This window comes from Pundamilia nyererei, unplaced genomic scaffold, assembly GCF_000239375.1.
Source record: "Pundamilia nyererei isolate P.nyererei 1_Seehausen unplaced genomic scaffold, PunNye1.0 scaffold00401, whole genome shotgun sequence".
In the NCBI taxonomy this organism is placed as follows: domain Eukaryota; kingdom Metazoa; phylum Chordata; class Actinopteri; order Cichliformes; family Cichlidae; genus Pundamilia; species Pundamilia nyererei.
The window spans coordinates 104,791-120,387 of NW_005187802.1; the positions used below are offsets into that span (position 1 = coordinate 104,791).

The following is a 15,597-nucleotide window of genomic DNA, read 5'->3' on the forward strand; positions in this document are numbered from 1 at the left end:
CCCCCCCAAAAAGAAAAGAAATCGTCTAGCATATGCTAGTAAAAAGGCTGCCCTTTATGAGATGAAATACATAAAGGAAGTACAAATTTTCAAGTTCTTGAGTTGCGTTAGTCAATTAACTTGAAGTCAAAATCTGATTTAAAATCTGCTATATGTATGCTATATATATATATATGACAGTGTGGATATGCTTTTAGACAATATTTAGCTCTCAGACTTTATACTGAAACCATTCAGATCAACATGTTGGTGCATCTTTCCCACTCTGGTTTTCATATAAGAAATTTATATACTGTAATGACATTTCTTTGAAGCCTACTTTGATAAACCTAATATCCAACTGTTTTTGTGGAGTCTTGAATATCCTGGATTGGATTCAACAGGATCAAACTGTTAGGATAGAGATCCTGAGATGATTGCTGGCACTTGACACAGACCGTGAAGATTAACAGATCTGAAATGTCAAAGTGGTCACTGTAATGTGGTGAAAAAGGGAGAAAGAAATGGGATACTCCCTTGCAAAATAATGTTCCATAAATGAACCCGTGACCTGGTTAGAAAATTGGATTCTAAGAATATAATGATATAAAATATCAGAGCGTACGTTTTTTCAGACACAACAAAATGGCAACAAAGTTATCCTATTTACTTGATTTTGAGCTGAAATGTCTTCCTATTTAAAATTAACACCCACATTTTTCCCACTACCCTGTGTTTATGCACAGTATCACTTGATATTCCATTCCCACAGAAACCTGGATCCAAATAAAGGTTCCTTTAAACAGATTGGATGGGCGTTTAATTGTTTTGACTGGAATCATACATATACAACCTCGAAAGAGAACATGTTGATAAAAAAAAGCTCCAAATAGAGCCAGTTCCTGCACACAAGATTTCAAAAGAGTGAAGCAAATGCTGTTGTCCCCTTAACAACACCTCACTAAACGTACTGTTAATCAACCAACCACTCAAAACAACCGTCTTCCAGTGTTACTTTTGCTGTTATGGAGATGGGAAATGAGGTGGAAAGAACGGGGGGGGACTCCTGTGACATCTGGTTGCTGAAATAACACTGTTAGCTGACAGGGGGCATTCCTGTGTACCTGCAGGGGCATTCAGACGGAGCCTGCAGGACTGAAATAGCTCCGAGATAATCTCGCCCAAAATGGGTATTTATGCCATCTCCCCCTGAGGCGTCAACTTCACGCATATCCGTGCCAAGAATCTCCTCTTGCCTATTGAGAACCAGAATAACTTCCCAGCCTCCAGATTGGTCAAGGGTGATTTAAGACAATACAAACACTGTCTGAAATGCAACTGAAACTGGGAGTGTAAATGGGGGCAGTTTCTGAGCTTGTTTTAATAAAGGACAAATTCTTAAAAAGTATGAGAAAGACCTACAGTTGTCGTAAGAAGATCATCAGCTCAAAGGCACAAGTTTGGCCTTTTAATGCTTTCTTTGATCTGTTCTTTTTCCAGAGTGTAAGTTTTTATTTGACCACTCTTCTTGGTAGAATTGATTGAGTTCATTTAAATTGGCATCCAACCTTTAAGCATAGTCTACAAACTTTCAATAGGGTTGATGTTGGGGCTTTGTGAAGGCTATTCCAGAAACTTAATGTTAGCCCTCTTTCCATTCCAAAGCCAGTTTTGATGTGTGCTTGGGATTATTGTCCTGTTAGAGCACCCAGATGTGTCCAAGTTTCAACCATATGGCTCATGATTTGAGGTGAAGTTGAAGGATTTGAAGGTAGTTCTTCTTCACTCAATTATATCCAATGTACCAGTACCAGTGGTAGCAAAACAGCTCCAAGAACATGATACTACCACAGCCATTCTTGACAGTTGGTATAGTCTTCTTTGGTTTGAAAGTCTTACTTTGACGGCTCCAAAAACACTTCTTAACACTGTGGCCAGATAGCTCAATCTTTGTCTCATCTGACCATAAAACTTTCCTAGAAGACATTTGACCTGTCAATATGGGGAACTGCAAATTTCAGCCAAGTTGGAAGGTGCCAATTTTTAAGCAGGGGCTTTTTTCTTGTTCAGCACCCTCTAACTGTCAACACTGATGTAGTTTCCAGGTCATGGTAGACCTGACCCTACACATCCAAACCAATTTCCTCTCACCCAAGGGTCTTCTTTCAGACCATTACAAAGCGGTGACACGTTCAAATAAGTTGTAGTTAGGTACAATTGTTTGAATGGGTGATCTTGGAATCTGTAACTGTTAATCTTCTATAACCTCTTCTGGAGCTCCAAAGCTTAGAACTCAACCCTATTGAAAATTTGTTGACTACATTTTAATATCAGGTCCATTCCAGGAAACCAACGAAATTAATGAACACCGATAGTTTTGCCAAGAAGAGTGGTCAAATATCCACCCAGAATTATGGCAGAAGCTTGTTGATGAGCACCAAAATATGTGCAACCTTTATTTTATTTAAAAAATGGTACAATGATAGATAATTAGAAGTTTGTGAACTGACACTTTTGATTAACATCTAACTCTGTAGTGTAGTGGTTAACACATGCATTATACATGGAAGGTTGATGGCTAGTGTACTCCCAAGCACAAATAACTGGGAGGATTTTTAGAAAAAGGGAAAAAGGGAGCAGCTGAAAGTACCAACCCTAGTAACTTGTAGTTAGCAAACAGTGAAAACTAAATATTGTTTAAAAACAAATTAATGATTAACTCATGTTTCTAAATAATAGATAAACAATAGCTAATTCTGATAAAACTGTGTAGAGAATCGGGGAAAATTCTTTGATTTACAAGCCTAATCTATTATAGTCTAGTGGCAGTAGTTAATAGTACAAGTCTAATAATATTTTTGTTATAATCGAAGTCATGTCCTAGCCAAAGAAAAAACTGTTTTTGTTGTCATTGTTTAAAGAAATCTATTTAATGGTGCCTTATTTAGTTTTTTTCTAAACAGAAAAAAGTCAAGTTTACAATCATTGTTACTGACCAAAACACACAGAGTGTATTTCAGGGCTTGCAAACATCATGACTCTATCTAAATGTTTGTCAAAAAGTACAAAATGTGCATTCTTTTAGATTTTTTGTACCATCCTGCAGCCTTTTTTTTATTCCTTTGCTTGTTTCAGTCCATAAACATTATAGTTAAAAAATGCTAAAAAGTTATTATAATGTAATTGTTTATTGTGACTTTAGTTGAAAGATTAATAGGATAAGAATGACATCACCACGAAAACCATGATCAGTTCCTAAAAAGTAGACCTTTGAGGTACAAGGTTTGTAGCAGAGTATTATTGCCAGCGTGATGCACTCTAAGCGTTGTCGTGTTACAGCTTGCCTCTGTTTAGGCCGTGTAAAATCTGCCCAAAGTTCACCCAGGGCTGCCGGTAGTGATGCCTAGTCTTGGATACCACAGAGCATACATACATGCTGGAGCCTGTGCAACAGCCTGCTTTCAGATGGCTGTTGCAGGCCAAAAAGCCTGCAAGGTAAACATATCTAAACTCTGCTGAGTTTGTGTTTCCAGAAAACAGCTCCACTAGGTCTTGTAATGGATTATAGTCTGTAATAAATCTACTCATTGACATATGACCTATTTATTTCACACCTTAGAGCGATGTTTAAGAAGTTAACAGAGAAAAGCTGTGCCTTTTAAAGCCTCTAAAATTTAAAGAGATCGTTTTTGTTTCCACTTACTGAGAGTCAGAGAGATGCTTCATTTGTTCTTAATTTTTTCCCCTTTTACCTTTGTGTGCAAACACACAAAATATGCAAACTTCTAATTGAGTAAGTGGTAGCCAAAAGTAACGCATATAGTATATCTGTGTATGAAGCTTGACCTAGTTAGTGGATGTCTTTGGAGTTACACTTCAGCAAAGATTTAAACAGACAGAAATAATTGTCAGAGAGGATTGTTAGAGTTAATTACAGTGATTTCCAGTCTTGGAACCTTTCAAAACTTACTTGATTTAAAGTTCAAGGTGGGCATTTCTAGTACAACTTTCAGAAAGGTTGCTTATATTGAGTCAGTCCTTGGAAGTCTCAATTTTGACCACGGGCACTGTCCTGACATGACTTGATGGGGAGTCATTTGTTGGAAATTACATTAACCACTGCTCATGCCATTGTGATTGTTATTTTGCCACATGGTCACATTCTGTGCTTAATACCAACCCAAACCTACTTGCCAGATTTGGATCCCTCAGACTTTTCTGAAATTGAAATCAACAAGGCGTGCGATTTTGAAAATTGAAGGAGCCTTCAAGAACCTAGAGTTGCAAAAGCAGAAGTGCAAGATCTGCCAAATATAAATCAAATATTGTTTTTGACCGCTCGTATCTTCATACTGGGCTTAGGTTAGGCTAGCAGTTAATCAGTTAGAAGTTCAATATAGATGTCTGCGGCTCCCTAACATTATTATAAGTTTAGAGCCCCATTTTTAATGGACAGTAGCTGTACCTCCAGTAGTCCAAAAGTCTCGAGCCACCCCTCATTTCCTTATATTTTGCAAGGAGCCAGACTTTGTTGTTATTTTTTCTTGAGCAATATTTCTCCAGGCTTTCTGGAAGTCTTTCAAAGCCACTTAACACTAACATATGAATCATTCAAGCATGAGAAAAGACATCTAATTCAAAAAATGGTTAGTGTTGTGTCGATATGTAGCAGACAACTTAGCAAAGAACCTATTTTAAATTGTATCTTTAGACATTTTGTTACTGTTGGCCTGTTGGAAAAACCCTGAATTTGTTCCAATTTCTTTAATCAACAAAATATGCCAAACATAGAGCAGTTTGACTGACAAAAAAATAGTATTTTTGCACTAACATGGTGCTCCCTAAAAAGCTGTTAGCTGAACATTTGGTTTTTCTCAGCATGGTGTGCAATGTGTTATTACAAAAAATGAGGAAACTGGACAACTGGCGGACAAACGAAGAAGTGTCAGTCGTGACAAAATAGCTACAGCAGATGAACAATACCTAAAATCCATGTTTTAAGAAATAGAAAAAAATCCTGAAAGGCCCTGAAAGATACATCTGGCCAATATACTTTTCATTAAAGCTTATTAGAAATGTTCTGTCAAGAAGCCATTCATAAGGAAGGGAAACAGGGAGAAAAGGCTGACGTCTGAAAATTACACAAGAACTCAACTGAAAATCAGTGGCAACAGGTCAGATGGAGGTATGAGGCATTTGAATGTCCTTCAAGAAGCCTGGAGAACTATTCCTGAAGACTACTTAAAGAAAGGACAAGAAAGCTGCCTGAGAGAGTTTGGACTGTGTTTGAAGAATAAAGGTGGTCTCACCAAATATTTACCTCCAAGCTGGAAAGAATGGCACAAACTCTGTTCGTGGTTTATATACTGCATTTCCATGTATGTTTGCATATTTTATTGAATTGTTGCGCCTATTTCCAAATTTTCCCAGCAAAACGTAAACAAATGAAGGGTGCCACAAGACTTTTGCACAGTACTCAGTTATAATATGTATACGATGGAGCAAGAATGCTTGGTGCTTGAAGATTTCCTTTCTGAACCTTTCCATTCTCTATGGCTTGGCCAAGTCTGTCATTTGCTCACTTGACCAAAATCTGGACAATCAGACATGACACTTCTGGCCTACGTGCCACCTGGGAATTCAACATGGATCAGATATAGAAAGGAAGCCTCTCAGGCTATTGTGTAGGGATTAATTCAAGCAGTAGACTGGACAGTAGGCCTGCTGCTCTGTTGATGCTGCTGATCTCCAGCCCACTGCTATGGAGTGGTTTATACTGCAGAGGCCTAGTGCCCCCTAAAAGTGGGGTCCTGACCCTTTGTATTTGTGTGTGTGTATGTGCGTTGAAGAGGAAGCGTACTGCTATAGCTTGTGTATTCATGTGTGTGTCTGTGCCTGCCCAGACTTTTAGTGAACATCTCATCTGAACATCTGACTTTTGCCCCTTTTAGGAAAGAAATGCTTTCCTCAAAGAAAATCCAGAGAGAGCACAGTGCAGCATCGTAGGGGGAACTCAAGTCCAACAACACTAGATCTATCTGATGGCAACGGGCGCCAGCACCTTGTTATTGTTTCGTTTGAAATTTCCTTTCTCCTGCTCTTTCTTAGGCCTTTTGTAATCATATTCTATAACCGGATGTCAAATTTACCTCTTGCAGGGTACAGGGAATGCCTCCTCAGTCCACCATCGCCGCTTTCATTTAAATACATTTCCACAAGTCTGCATTGTAAAGCTTGGTCTGCATAGCTGCGAACTATCCACTTGATTGGCCAACTATTTGACCTTCTTTACTGTCTCTGCTTATTTCCCTTCTTTCGTTCAGGTGTCAAGTGAAACCCTGCATAAGCGAAATACACGATTTCCACCAAAAGTTCAGCAAAAAGACACAGTGTCCTGACTCATAAATTCACCTTGTGAAATATTACTTGTAGCAGCAAGAATGCGCATCATGTAACATCTTTTCATCGAAAATCTGCTGGTTTGGAAAGACGCTCCTCTTCCACTCCCTGCCAACCCTCAACTCCAAAGTATGTTCTGTTGTCAGAGACAACAAGTTGGGCTGGACCTGATGGCCTCTTTCTTTGTTTGCTCCATCTGTCTGGAGAGCTTTTTTGTGCTTTTAGGTTAATGTTTAACAAGACTCCAAGCCGAGGAGAGACGGGTGAAGTAAATGAAAGCTGCCTGGAGGAATTTCTACAGGGACTTGAAGAGGCAGTTGTCCCTAAATTTAAATTTAAGGTTCCTGTTTTAACGCCAGTGTCACTGAGGGCATTGTTTGCTCCTCTGGGAATGTGTATTTCTGCTTTAAAAGGATTAAAATCGACACACAGGATTAATCCTACCGAATTTGGTGATTTTTCTTTTGATCCTTTTTTTTTCATATGATTCGCCCACACAGCTTTTCTCATGTTTATTTGTGTTCATTTGGGCACAATGGAAGAATTCTCACCTGCCACACAGGGGGCCTGGGTTTAATTCCTCGCCAATGTAGAGTTTTTATGGATTGGAACATAACTACTGGGCTCCTTTCTTAAGATGGCCTTCAAAGAAACTTTGGCCAAGTTGCCCCTGATTAGTGTGTACTTAAAATGTTAGACAAGGTGCTAACATGATAGGTAAAAGAGGACTTCTATGGAAGTGTGTGCAATACGCTGAGGCTTGTAGTAAGAAAGTGCTTTGAGTTCACAGTTAGAGTAGAAGAGTGTTATATAAGTACCAGTCCATATACATTTTAAATGGGATCTGATCTATTTTTAGCTTACCATTTATTAGCTAGTGTTAGTAATTTTACGTGCTACTCCATTTATTCTACTTTATTTAATGACCCACTTTCTCATTTACTTGGATATTTAAATGTTCATCAGTAAACACTATTAGCTAAGCACTTAACTACTAGTCATATATTTGGACTGGTACTTACATAGAACTTTTCAACTCTATTTGTGCACTGAAAGTGCTCTCTTACTACAAGCCCATTCATACGAGCACTTTTAGGTTAACTTTCACTTCAATGGGCAAAACTCAGGTTTTAGTACCTTGCCCACAGATACTTCAACATGCGGACTAGAGGAGCTGGGCATTAAACCACCAACTTTTCAGTTGGCAGCTGATTTGCTCTGCCTCCTGAGCAACAGTCACTCCAAATTAAAAACAAAAGAAAAAAACGTTGTTGAACTTTGGCTTGATTCTTCTCAGGAATTAAGCCACTCATTTTCTTTGGGAGGGAAAAGCCAACAGCAGTTCCTCCTGTAGATGATCACATTTTTATTCAAGTAGCATGCTTGGTGATTTCATTTAGAAAGAAAACTGAAAATCTGTATTTTGGAGTTCATTTTAAAGACACCACAATTAAATCAATGTAGTGGCATAAAATAGACTTCTATGTATTATATGTTTGGGCTGCCAACTCAAATCAAGGCTTTAAAAAACATATGTATTGACCGATTAGCTCCACTGTTAAACTCACCTGCTTAATATTGTGTAGGTCTCTTGTGCACAACCAAAAAAAAAAAAGCTTGATGTGTATGGACGCAGGGGTAAGTGGTTTTACTAGGATCTTCTAATTTCAGTCAAAATCACCATGATAAATCCTTGGCAAAGTAGAAGTAATACAAGTAGCACCAGTACAACTAGTAGCATTAGTAGTAGAATATCAAGGGTGTCAAATCCATTTAAATCACTGGCCATGTACAGCCCACTTGAATCCTAAGTGGGCTGGAGCAGTAAAGCTTAAAAAATGTTTCCCTTACTTTACGTAAGGGAAATCCCTGAGATGTCTAAACCTCTGAACGCTTCGTGAATCACATTTGATACATGAGTTTTTGTGAGTTTTCGAGACTTCTCAAACATCAATGTGATTTTTTTCATAGAAAAACCTAAAAAGAAAATTGCACAATAAAATGTTTTTAAGCAATAAAAAAAAATGAATGTGGGAGATGTGACGCAAACAAAAACTCAGGTATTTGACTTAATATTTAATTAGTTATTTTTTAATTTGCTAGAACACCTGATTAAAAAACATTTTAAGAAAGAAATTTCTGTCAATTATTTCACCGTTTAGCCTTTAAATGGGTTAGAAACAAATATTGCAGTTCTGGCGATACATTTCAGTTTCTCCAAATTGAAAAAAGAAAGGCTGCTGCAGTAAGTCAAAGACCCATCGGCAAGACTCTCTGGGCTTACACTGTCATGGAAATGAAAAATAAATTTATTGTGTAAATTAAATGTACTTAATGCACAGAAAATATTCCATTTTCAATAAAAAAAAGAAAATGATATTGTAAAGATTAAAAAAAAGAAACATTTCAGTCTTATATTGAACACTAACAATAAAAAAAAGTTTTCACTCTGCTGTATGACAAGCTGTAGGTTAAATCTTTGTCAGCAAGAAAACAGTTAAACTCGTGAAAATACTGTTAGAGGTCCAATTTTTATGGTGTCCTTCTTTAAAATTTCCACATTTTTCCAAATATGGCCAATGGGCCATATGTTTGACACCCCTTCACTACATGGACAAAAGCACTGGTTTTCGTACACATCACACCTACAGGAAGCTGCTCAGCCATGGAAACCCTGCCATGAAGCTGTCCGCTCACAGTTTTTGTGCTGATGTTAATGTCAGTGGAGGTTTGAAGCCATGCAGTTACTGACAGAAAAGAGTGTTGTTGATTTTTACGCACTCAGTGACCCCGCTCTGTAACTTTGCTTGGTCTGCTACTTCATGACTGAGTTGCTATGTGTCCCAAATGCTTCCTCTTTGCAGTAATACCACTAACAGCTGATCTTGGAATAACAAGGAGGGAAAAACTTTCATAGTATCACACTCGAATTCAGTGAGATCTTTAGAACAACCCATTCTGTCACAAATGTATACTGCATGGTTGATTGTATGCACCTGTGACAAGTGCGGCCCATCTCTTTTGTCCATACAGTGTAACTTTACATATTTGATTATATCCATTGTATTTTTTTATCAGCATCATTAACATTTGCTCGTGGGACTGATTCACACTGTAAAGCCACCATGGAAACTTCATCATGACGCAAGTTCAGTAGTAGCCAACATTTCTCAGCTCATAAGCTGGTCAAGAATGTGGGGTTTCTTCTCTCTTAAGAGAAAGGAAATATTTCCAGTGACTCACTGATTGTGCTGATACATTTCACAGTGGTTTGGACACATTTTGTGGAAAAGTCAAATGCGTTAAATAAACTATCACAAGCTCAGGAGACGTGCTTGTAAAAATGCAAGAAAAAGTAAAACAAACAATAAAAAAACAGCCACAAACACAGATGTGTTACATACAGTATGTTCTGTGTCTATATCAAAATTAAGTGGAAAAAATGCATTTAAAACATTTTAATGCTTTTAAACACCAAACAGATTATCTTGAACCTTGTGCTTCATAGTTTCATGATTTATACAAGGGTAGATTTGCATGAGTCACACTTTACAGTTTTTTATCATATATCGTCTGAAACAAGCTGTTTTACATCTTCAACATTGCCAACCTACCTTTAAGAGCATTTCTTTCCCTGATTGGCTCAACTGAGCCGTGTGCTTGAGATGACCATATTATGCACTGTGAAAGATTTGGAGGAGTCTGAAGCTTTAACTCCACAATGATACATTGTGTTTATTGTCTATCTAACTATGTCTTACATACACAATGAAAAATGTTTTTTGCGAATATATGTCTTTTATTTCCTATTTAGTCTATAAATTCTGAAATTAGTTACTTTACATGGATATTAGGCTGATTTATGTCACCAAGACACTGTTTGAGATGACATTGTATCTTACAACCGTTTTTAGCTTTGAAGTCTTGTTTCAACACGTCCTAGTAACAATTCACAATTTAGACTTTTGTTAATACATGGGTCCTGGGTGTAACTCCACCATCTGGCTAGGAATTATTGCTGTTACTCCAAAGGACATGCTGTTATTATTTATTCCTGATGGAGCTCAGTCTCGGAGGTCAATCTCACCTCTGCCCTGTAAAAAGGCTATCAGTGGTTTTCTAAGCACCTCTTTTGTTGCTCTGAAAAATGATCTGTGCAATCTGGAGTGTGTCTCCTGTCACTTCCAGCAGCTGAAAATTCCGTTTCATTACCAAGAGAATGACAGTTAATGGGAAACAGAGTGGTTGAGAGTGCAAAGACACTCTAGGTTGTCAGCAACGTGTCCCCGAACAATAGCCATAAGAACTTTCCTGGCTAAACCGCACAATGTTACTGAGCCGTTAAAAAACAAACAACCAAAAAAACAAAACAAAATTCTTTATAGCTTTTTGATCTTTTTAGCATTAGAATGAAATCTTAATCTGCTGCTTTTGTGTCATTACCCATCATCCACAGGAGAGGCTGTGGAGCTGCAGCCGGAGCATGGCGCGAGCGAGATTCCCGGTATCCGAAAGCCCAATAAAGAGGCCGCCTGGCTGGGGCCCAAGGAAAGCGCCGTACGCCAACACAGACAGGAGATGAAGACCAAGATGAAAACCAATAAGGTGGAAGAGGTGAAACCTACTCGGCCCAAACAGGCAAGGCGAAGTGGCGTGTCTGTTTAATTTCTGTAGAGGTTTAACAAAGTCACACTCATGTGATTTTAGCAGCTGTATTTACACTGATGTGTTACATTTTAATAACACATGGGATCATTACAATAATCGGTTATTTTAAAGTCTGGTAAGATTTTGCTTTGAGACACTGGGATCACATGAAGCTTGCGCCACATATCAGATGTAGACGCTGAGGTGAAATCGCCTGAATTATGCCCTGCAACAGAGCTTAGTGTTGATATAAGATTGTATAAACTGAGTACATCTACTGTAGTCCCTTTGAGTGTGGAGGAACAGCTGCACTCAGACTTCACAGACATGTGCTGCCCCCCTCTGGTGCTGCAGGTTCTTTTAGACGGCATTGAAGATATTTAAATGGACGAACCCTCAACCTTTAATACCCCTGACCTGCTCTGAGTGAGATTTTTGAGAAAACCTCATAATTTTTATCCATCATCTGTCCACTAAAACAATCAGGTAAAGGTTAAATTGCTTTGCTGGGAACTTTAGAACTTCTCAACAAGATTTCTGGGGGTTACCGATGAGTCATTATTCACAAGTGACTTTCATAAACAGAAAGACCTTTAGCTGTAGCTGAACCGAGTCAAAAATGTGCCAATAGCTTTGCAAACCTGCTGTTGATGTGCATTGGAGAAATTGGTTTTAATTGATTTTAAAATAAATTTTTAAAATGTGAAAATTAAGAAGACACATGAATGAACAGATGTTTGATTTTCAGAGGGAGTCTTGAAGCTCCAGCACACCTAAATGCCACTATGGATGCCCATGGGTTACACTTGCTACAGCTTTGCAGTTGAATTGAATTAAATTCCTTTCTTTCCAGTACAACAAGAGTCAAGGTCAACTTCTCCTTTCATACAGTAAAACTGAAAACAAAACTCCCTAACGGTAAAAAGCGATTGAATAATATTATAAAAGACAATACAAATATACGATGTAAGTATAAAAGTATGAATACAACTCAAGTCTCTTCAAGTCATTGTTTGTATTGTTTGTACATGTATTACTTGTACTGTCTCTCTAGTGTTTTCGAATCCTGGTTTTATTTATTAGTTTTTATTTTATTTCTTCTTCTTCTTCTTCTTCTTATTATTATTTGTATTATTTAACTTTATTTATAATAATTTAGTATTTTTATTTATTTATTGTATTCAAATCTTTCTATGACTGCTATCTGAAACGAGTCAAAGAAAATAAGGATTGCACTCTACAGAATAAACACCCTGTCTATATTAATGTGTGCATATAACAATAAACTACTCTTACTTCTATATAAATGAAACAAGGTGCAGTATTCATATAGTGCAAATTGTTTAAAATATGTCTGTAGAGCCAATTTTGCAGTAGCGAGCTGTACATTTTTGTGATTTGGCTTCACAGTTTCAGTTTTGTTTGGTTATTTTATTTGAAAATTAAATTTTACTGATACACTGTCAAATCCTAACAACAGTCACCTCATCACCATCTAAAGCACACGTACACACCGCAATAGTTTATTTTCACATCCTCGAGAGACAAAATAACAAAGTGCAGTATGACAAGAGGGACACCTCAATGTCAACCATATGTATTTAATTTGTGTAACATACTGGGATATTTATAATTTGAGCTATTTTGTTGTGTTTTGTAACTTTGCAATATATTGTATTATTTAATTTAGTTTATCTACTTACTGTTCTTACTGTCTCAGAGCAACTGTGACCACATAATTTCCTCAGATATTAATAAAGTATTCTGATTTTGATTCTCAAGGTGCTTTTTATTGCAGGGTATAAGGTAAAGACCTTACAATAACACAAAAATGTTAGTTTCAGTTTTTCTGAATATTATTCTGTGAATAGCCAAGATTTAGGAAAATCCAAATTGTTATTACGAGAAGAAAGAGAAAAAAACAGCCCTTTGTAAACGCAGGTGACTCACATGTAGTTATAGTTAATTATAACAGCCTTGCTGTGGACGTGACAGGCTTGTTGTTCTTATGTTTGCTTTTTTCTAAAGACTCAGTGTCAGCAGGAACTCGACCAGGTCCTCGAGCGGATATCCAAGATGCCCTTCAGAGATAACAGAGGTCCTCTGGAAGACCTGTATGCCCTGCATATCCCCAACTGCGACAAGAGGGGGCAGTATAACTTAAAACAGGTGACTCTGGGCTTTTTGGGAAAGAGGGCGGTAAGCCCAGAGGTTATACCCAACTGATAATATGCAGGTATGGAGAGGGGAGGTGGGCATCGCAACCACCATCTCTAACAAAATAATCCGTTGCACTGACATATCAAATCCTACAGTCATTTTCTCATCATAATACTGATAATAATAATAGTAATAATAATAACAGTATTAATAATTATTATAATGATAATAACAATTCAACTAATTGAACACGAATTACTAAAAAGGGGGGACTGCACATTGTGACCTGATAAGCTTCTTTTTGTGCATGCACTTTATAAAACATGTATAGTAAGACTGCTAGCTTAGCATGAAACGTGCAGGTAACAAAACTACAACATAAATTCTGTTTTTCAGTGCAAGATGTCTCTCCATGGTCAGAGGGGGGAGTGCTGGTGTGTCGACCCACACACTGGCCGACCCATCCCATCAGCTCCGACCGTGAGGGGTGACCCCAACTGCAGCCAGTACCTCACAGAGCTGGAGCTCCCTGACATGGCCCAGATCTAAAGTGGCATCAAACATCCCAAAACATAAAAGGAAAAAGAAAAACTGTAAAGAGGTTGGGAACAAAGAACATCAGAGTAAGCTATGTATTATCTGTCTGTGCGTATGTGTCTTTAGTTCGTACAATGACACTGACATTTGAAGTCTTAACCACCAAAAAGGATTAAATGATAGAATCCAGCTTGCTGCGTAAGATGTAGCTGCAGATTACTTTTAGAGGGGAGTGAGTGGAGATAAGACTCCCTTTTCCCACTTAGATATTCAGTAGGCGTCATCTGGAGCGTCGGTGACTATGCTTTAGTGATTTTGACTTTGCTCGGATTGCTTTGTTATCAGTGTTTTGTACTGTATGCATTGAAAAATGAAAAGCCTTCAACATATGTGATGTTTCGAGGTGTGTTTTAATGCTCTAGCTTATAGACTACTGTTGGTTTAATACTATACACTAGGCTTTGAGTACACCTGGCTATTAATACAAAGTATTAAAGATGAAATGTAGTACCTGTTGGAAGTAGCGTGCATTAAATGTTCAGCCGAAGGACATGACCGTAAGTGATAAACAGATAATGCCATTAAAACTACGATACAATCAATCTGTGCACGTCATCATTCATGTGATGTGAATGACTTGAAAGCTTTTCAGAATGAATGAGTGAACTTGACAATGTTCAAACCTTGGAGATTTAGACTGTCTTTGCAAAAGTCTCAAGCCATCCCTCATTTCTTTATGTTTTTCTTCATAGAAGCCAGATTTTTCTAGCTTCTAAAGTTTTAACCCACTTAACAATGACCTATGAAATGATGGGTCAAGACTTTTGCACATTACTGTATGAATAGACAGTTTTATAATACCATAGCCTGCATTTCCCCAAGTGAAAACATTCAATATAGTCATACCGTTTTGAATTGAAATAATCTATATTTTGGTGCATACTTTATTGACTTTGCAGTTGTAGCTTGTTCATACTGACCCCAGCAAGCAAAACTGCAGGTCTGAAAGTGTGAAGAAAACATGGTCTTTGGATTTTATCACATTCTGCAGAAAACCTGATTTACCCTGTCCTCTATTATCAAATCTCACAATAACAGTGATCTCCAAGCATTTTATTTTATAAGGTCAAGACCCAGCAACAGGGAAAAATCACCTGTGGGCAAGCGCAAAGCAACAATGAGAAGGAGAAAAAGTCCTTCCTATAAGAAAATGAAATTGGGTGGTTGTTACATGTACAAGATTCAAACTTGTAATTTGAACTAAATAATTTCATGTTTCTATGGTGAACATAATTAAAACATGTAGCATCTGCATGAAATTCAGCAACTTAATTTGTTATTCTTAAGATGACATGATACAATCTAGTAAGAGTGGTTAGTTGCCTGGAGTCGACAAATTCACAAGATCACATTAGATGTCAAACTACAGGAAAATCGCTGGAGTTTTAAGAGGCAGACAACTACACCCACACCACGTGTATGCTATTGCTATTTATTGTGGTTTAACCTGTCAAGGACAAAAACGTACAGAAAATTCTGCATCAAGCCTTGTAATCATAGCTTTCCTACTTTTGTTAAGCCTGGTTTGACAGCTTGGTGGTGTGATGGTTAGTGCTGTTGCCTCACAGCCAGAAGGGCCTGCGTTCAAATCCACAATCTGGCTGGTTTGCAGTGTGTATTTAGAGTTAGGTTAACTGGTGATTATAAATTACCCATGAATGTAAGTGCAAATGGTTGTTTGTCTCTATGAAATCAACAACCCCATATTGGTTCATTAAGCAAGACTAGCAGTAATTGCCTTGATTAACAAAGTAGTTGTTCAAACAACAAGTTTTCATTGTGTTTTCCTAAAGTTTTTCACTTGTGTAGAATGAA

At 37.6% G+C, this 15,597-nt stretch overlaps 1 protein-coding gene across 1 annotated transcript in view; it reads left to right on the forward strand.

Moving 5' to 3' along the window:
* Nucleotides 1-14,324, forward strand: part of igfbp2a (insulin-like growth factor binding protein 2a) — a 17,719-nt gene extending 3,395 nt beyond the window's left edge. The window contains exons 2-4 of the mRNA XM_005753098.1: nt 10,835-11,016; nt 13,054-13,194; nt 13,582-14,324. Of these exons, the coding sequence (XP_005753155.1) occupies nt 10,835-11,016; nt 13,054-13,194; nt 13,582-13,734 (476 nt within the window). The 3' untranslated portion in view covers nt 13,735-14,324. The remainder of the gene's footprint in view (nt 1-10,834; nt 11,017-13,053; nt 13,195-13,581) is intronic.
* The last annotated feature ends 1,273 nt before the right edge of the window (nt 14,325-15,597 follow it).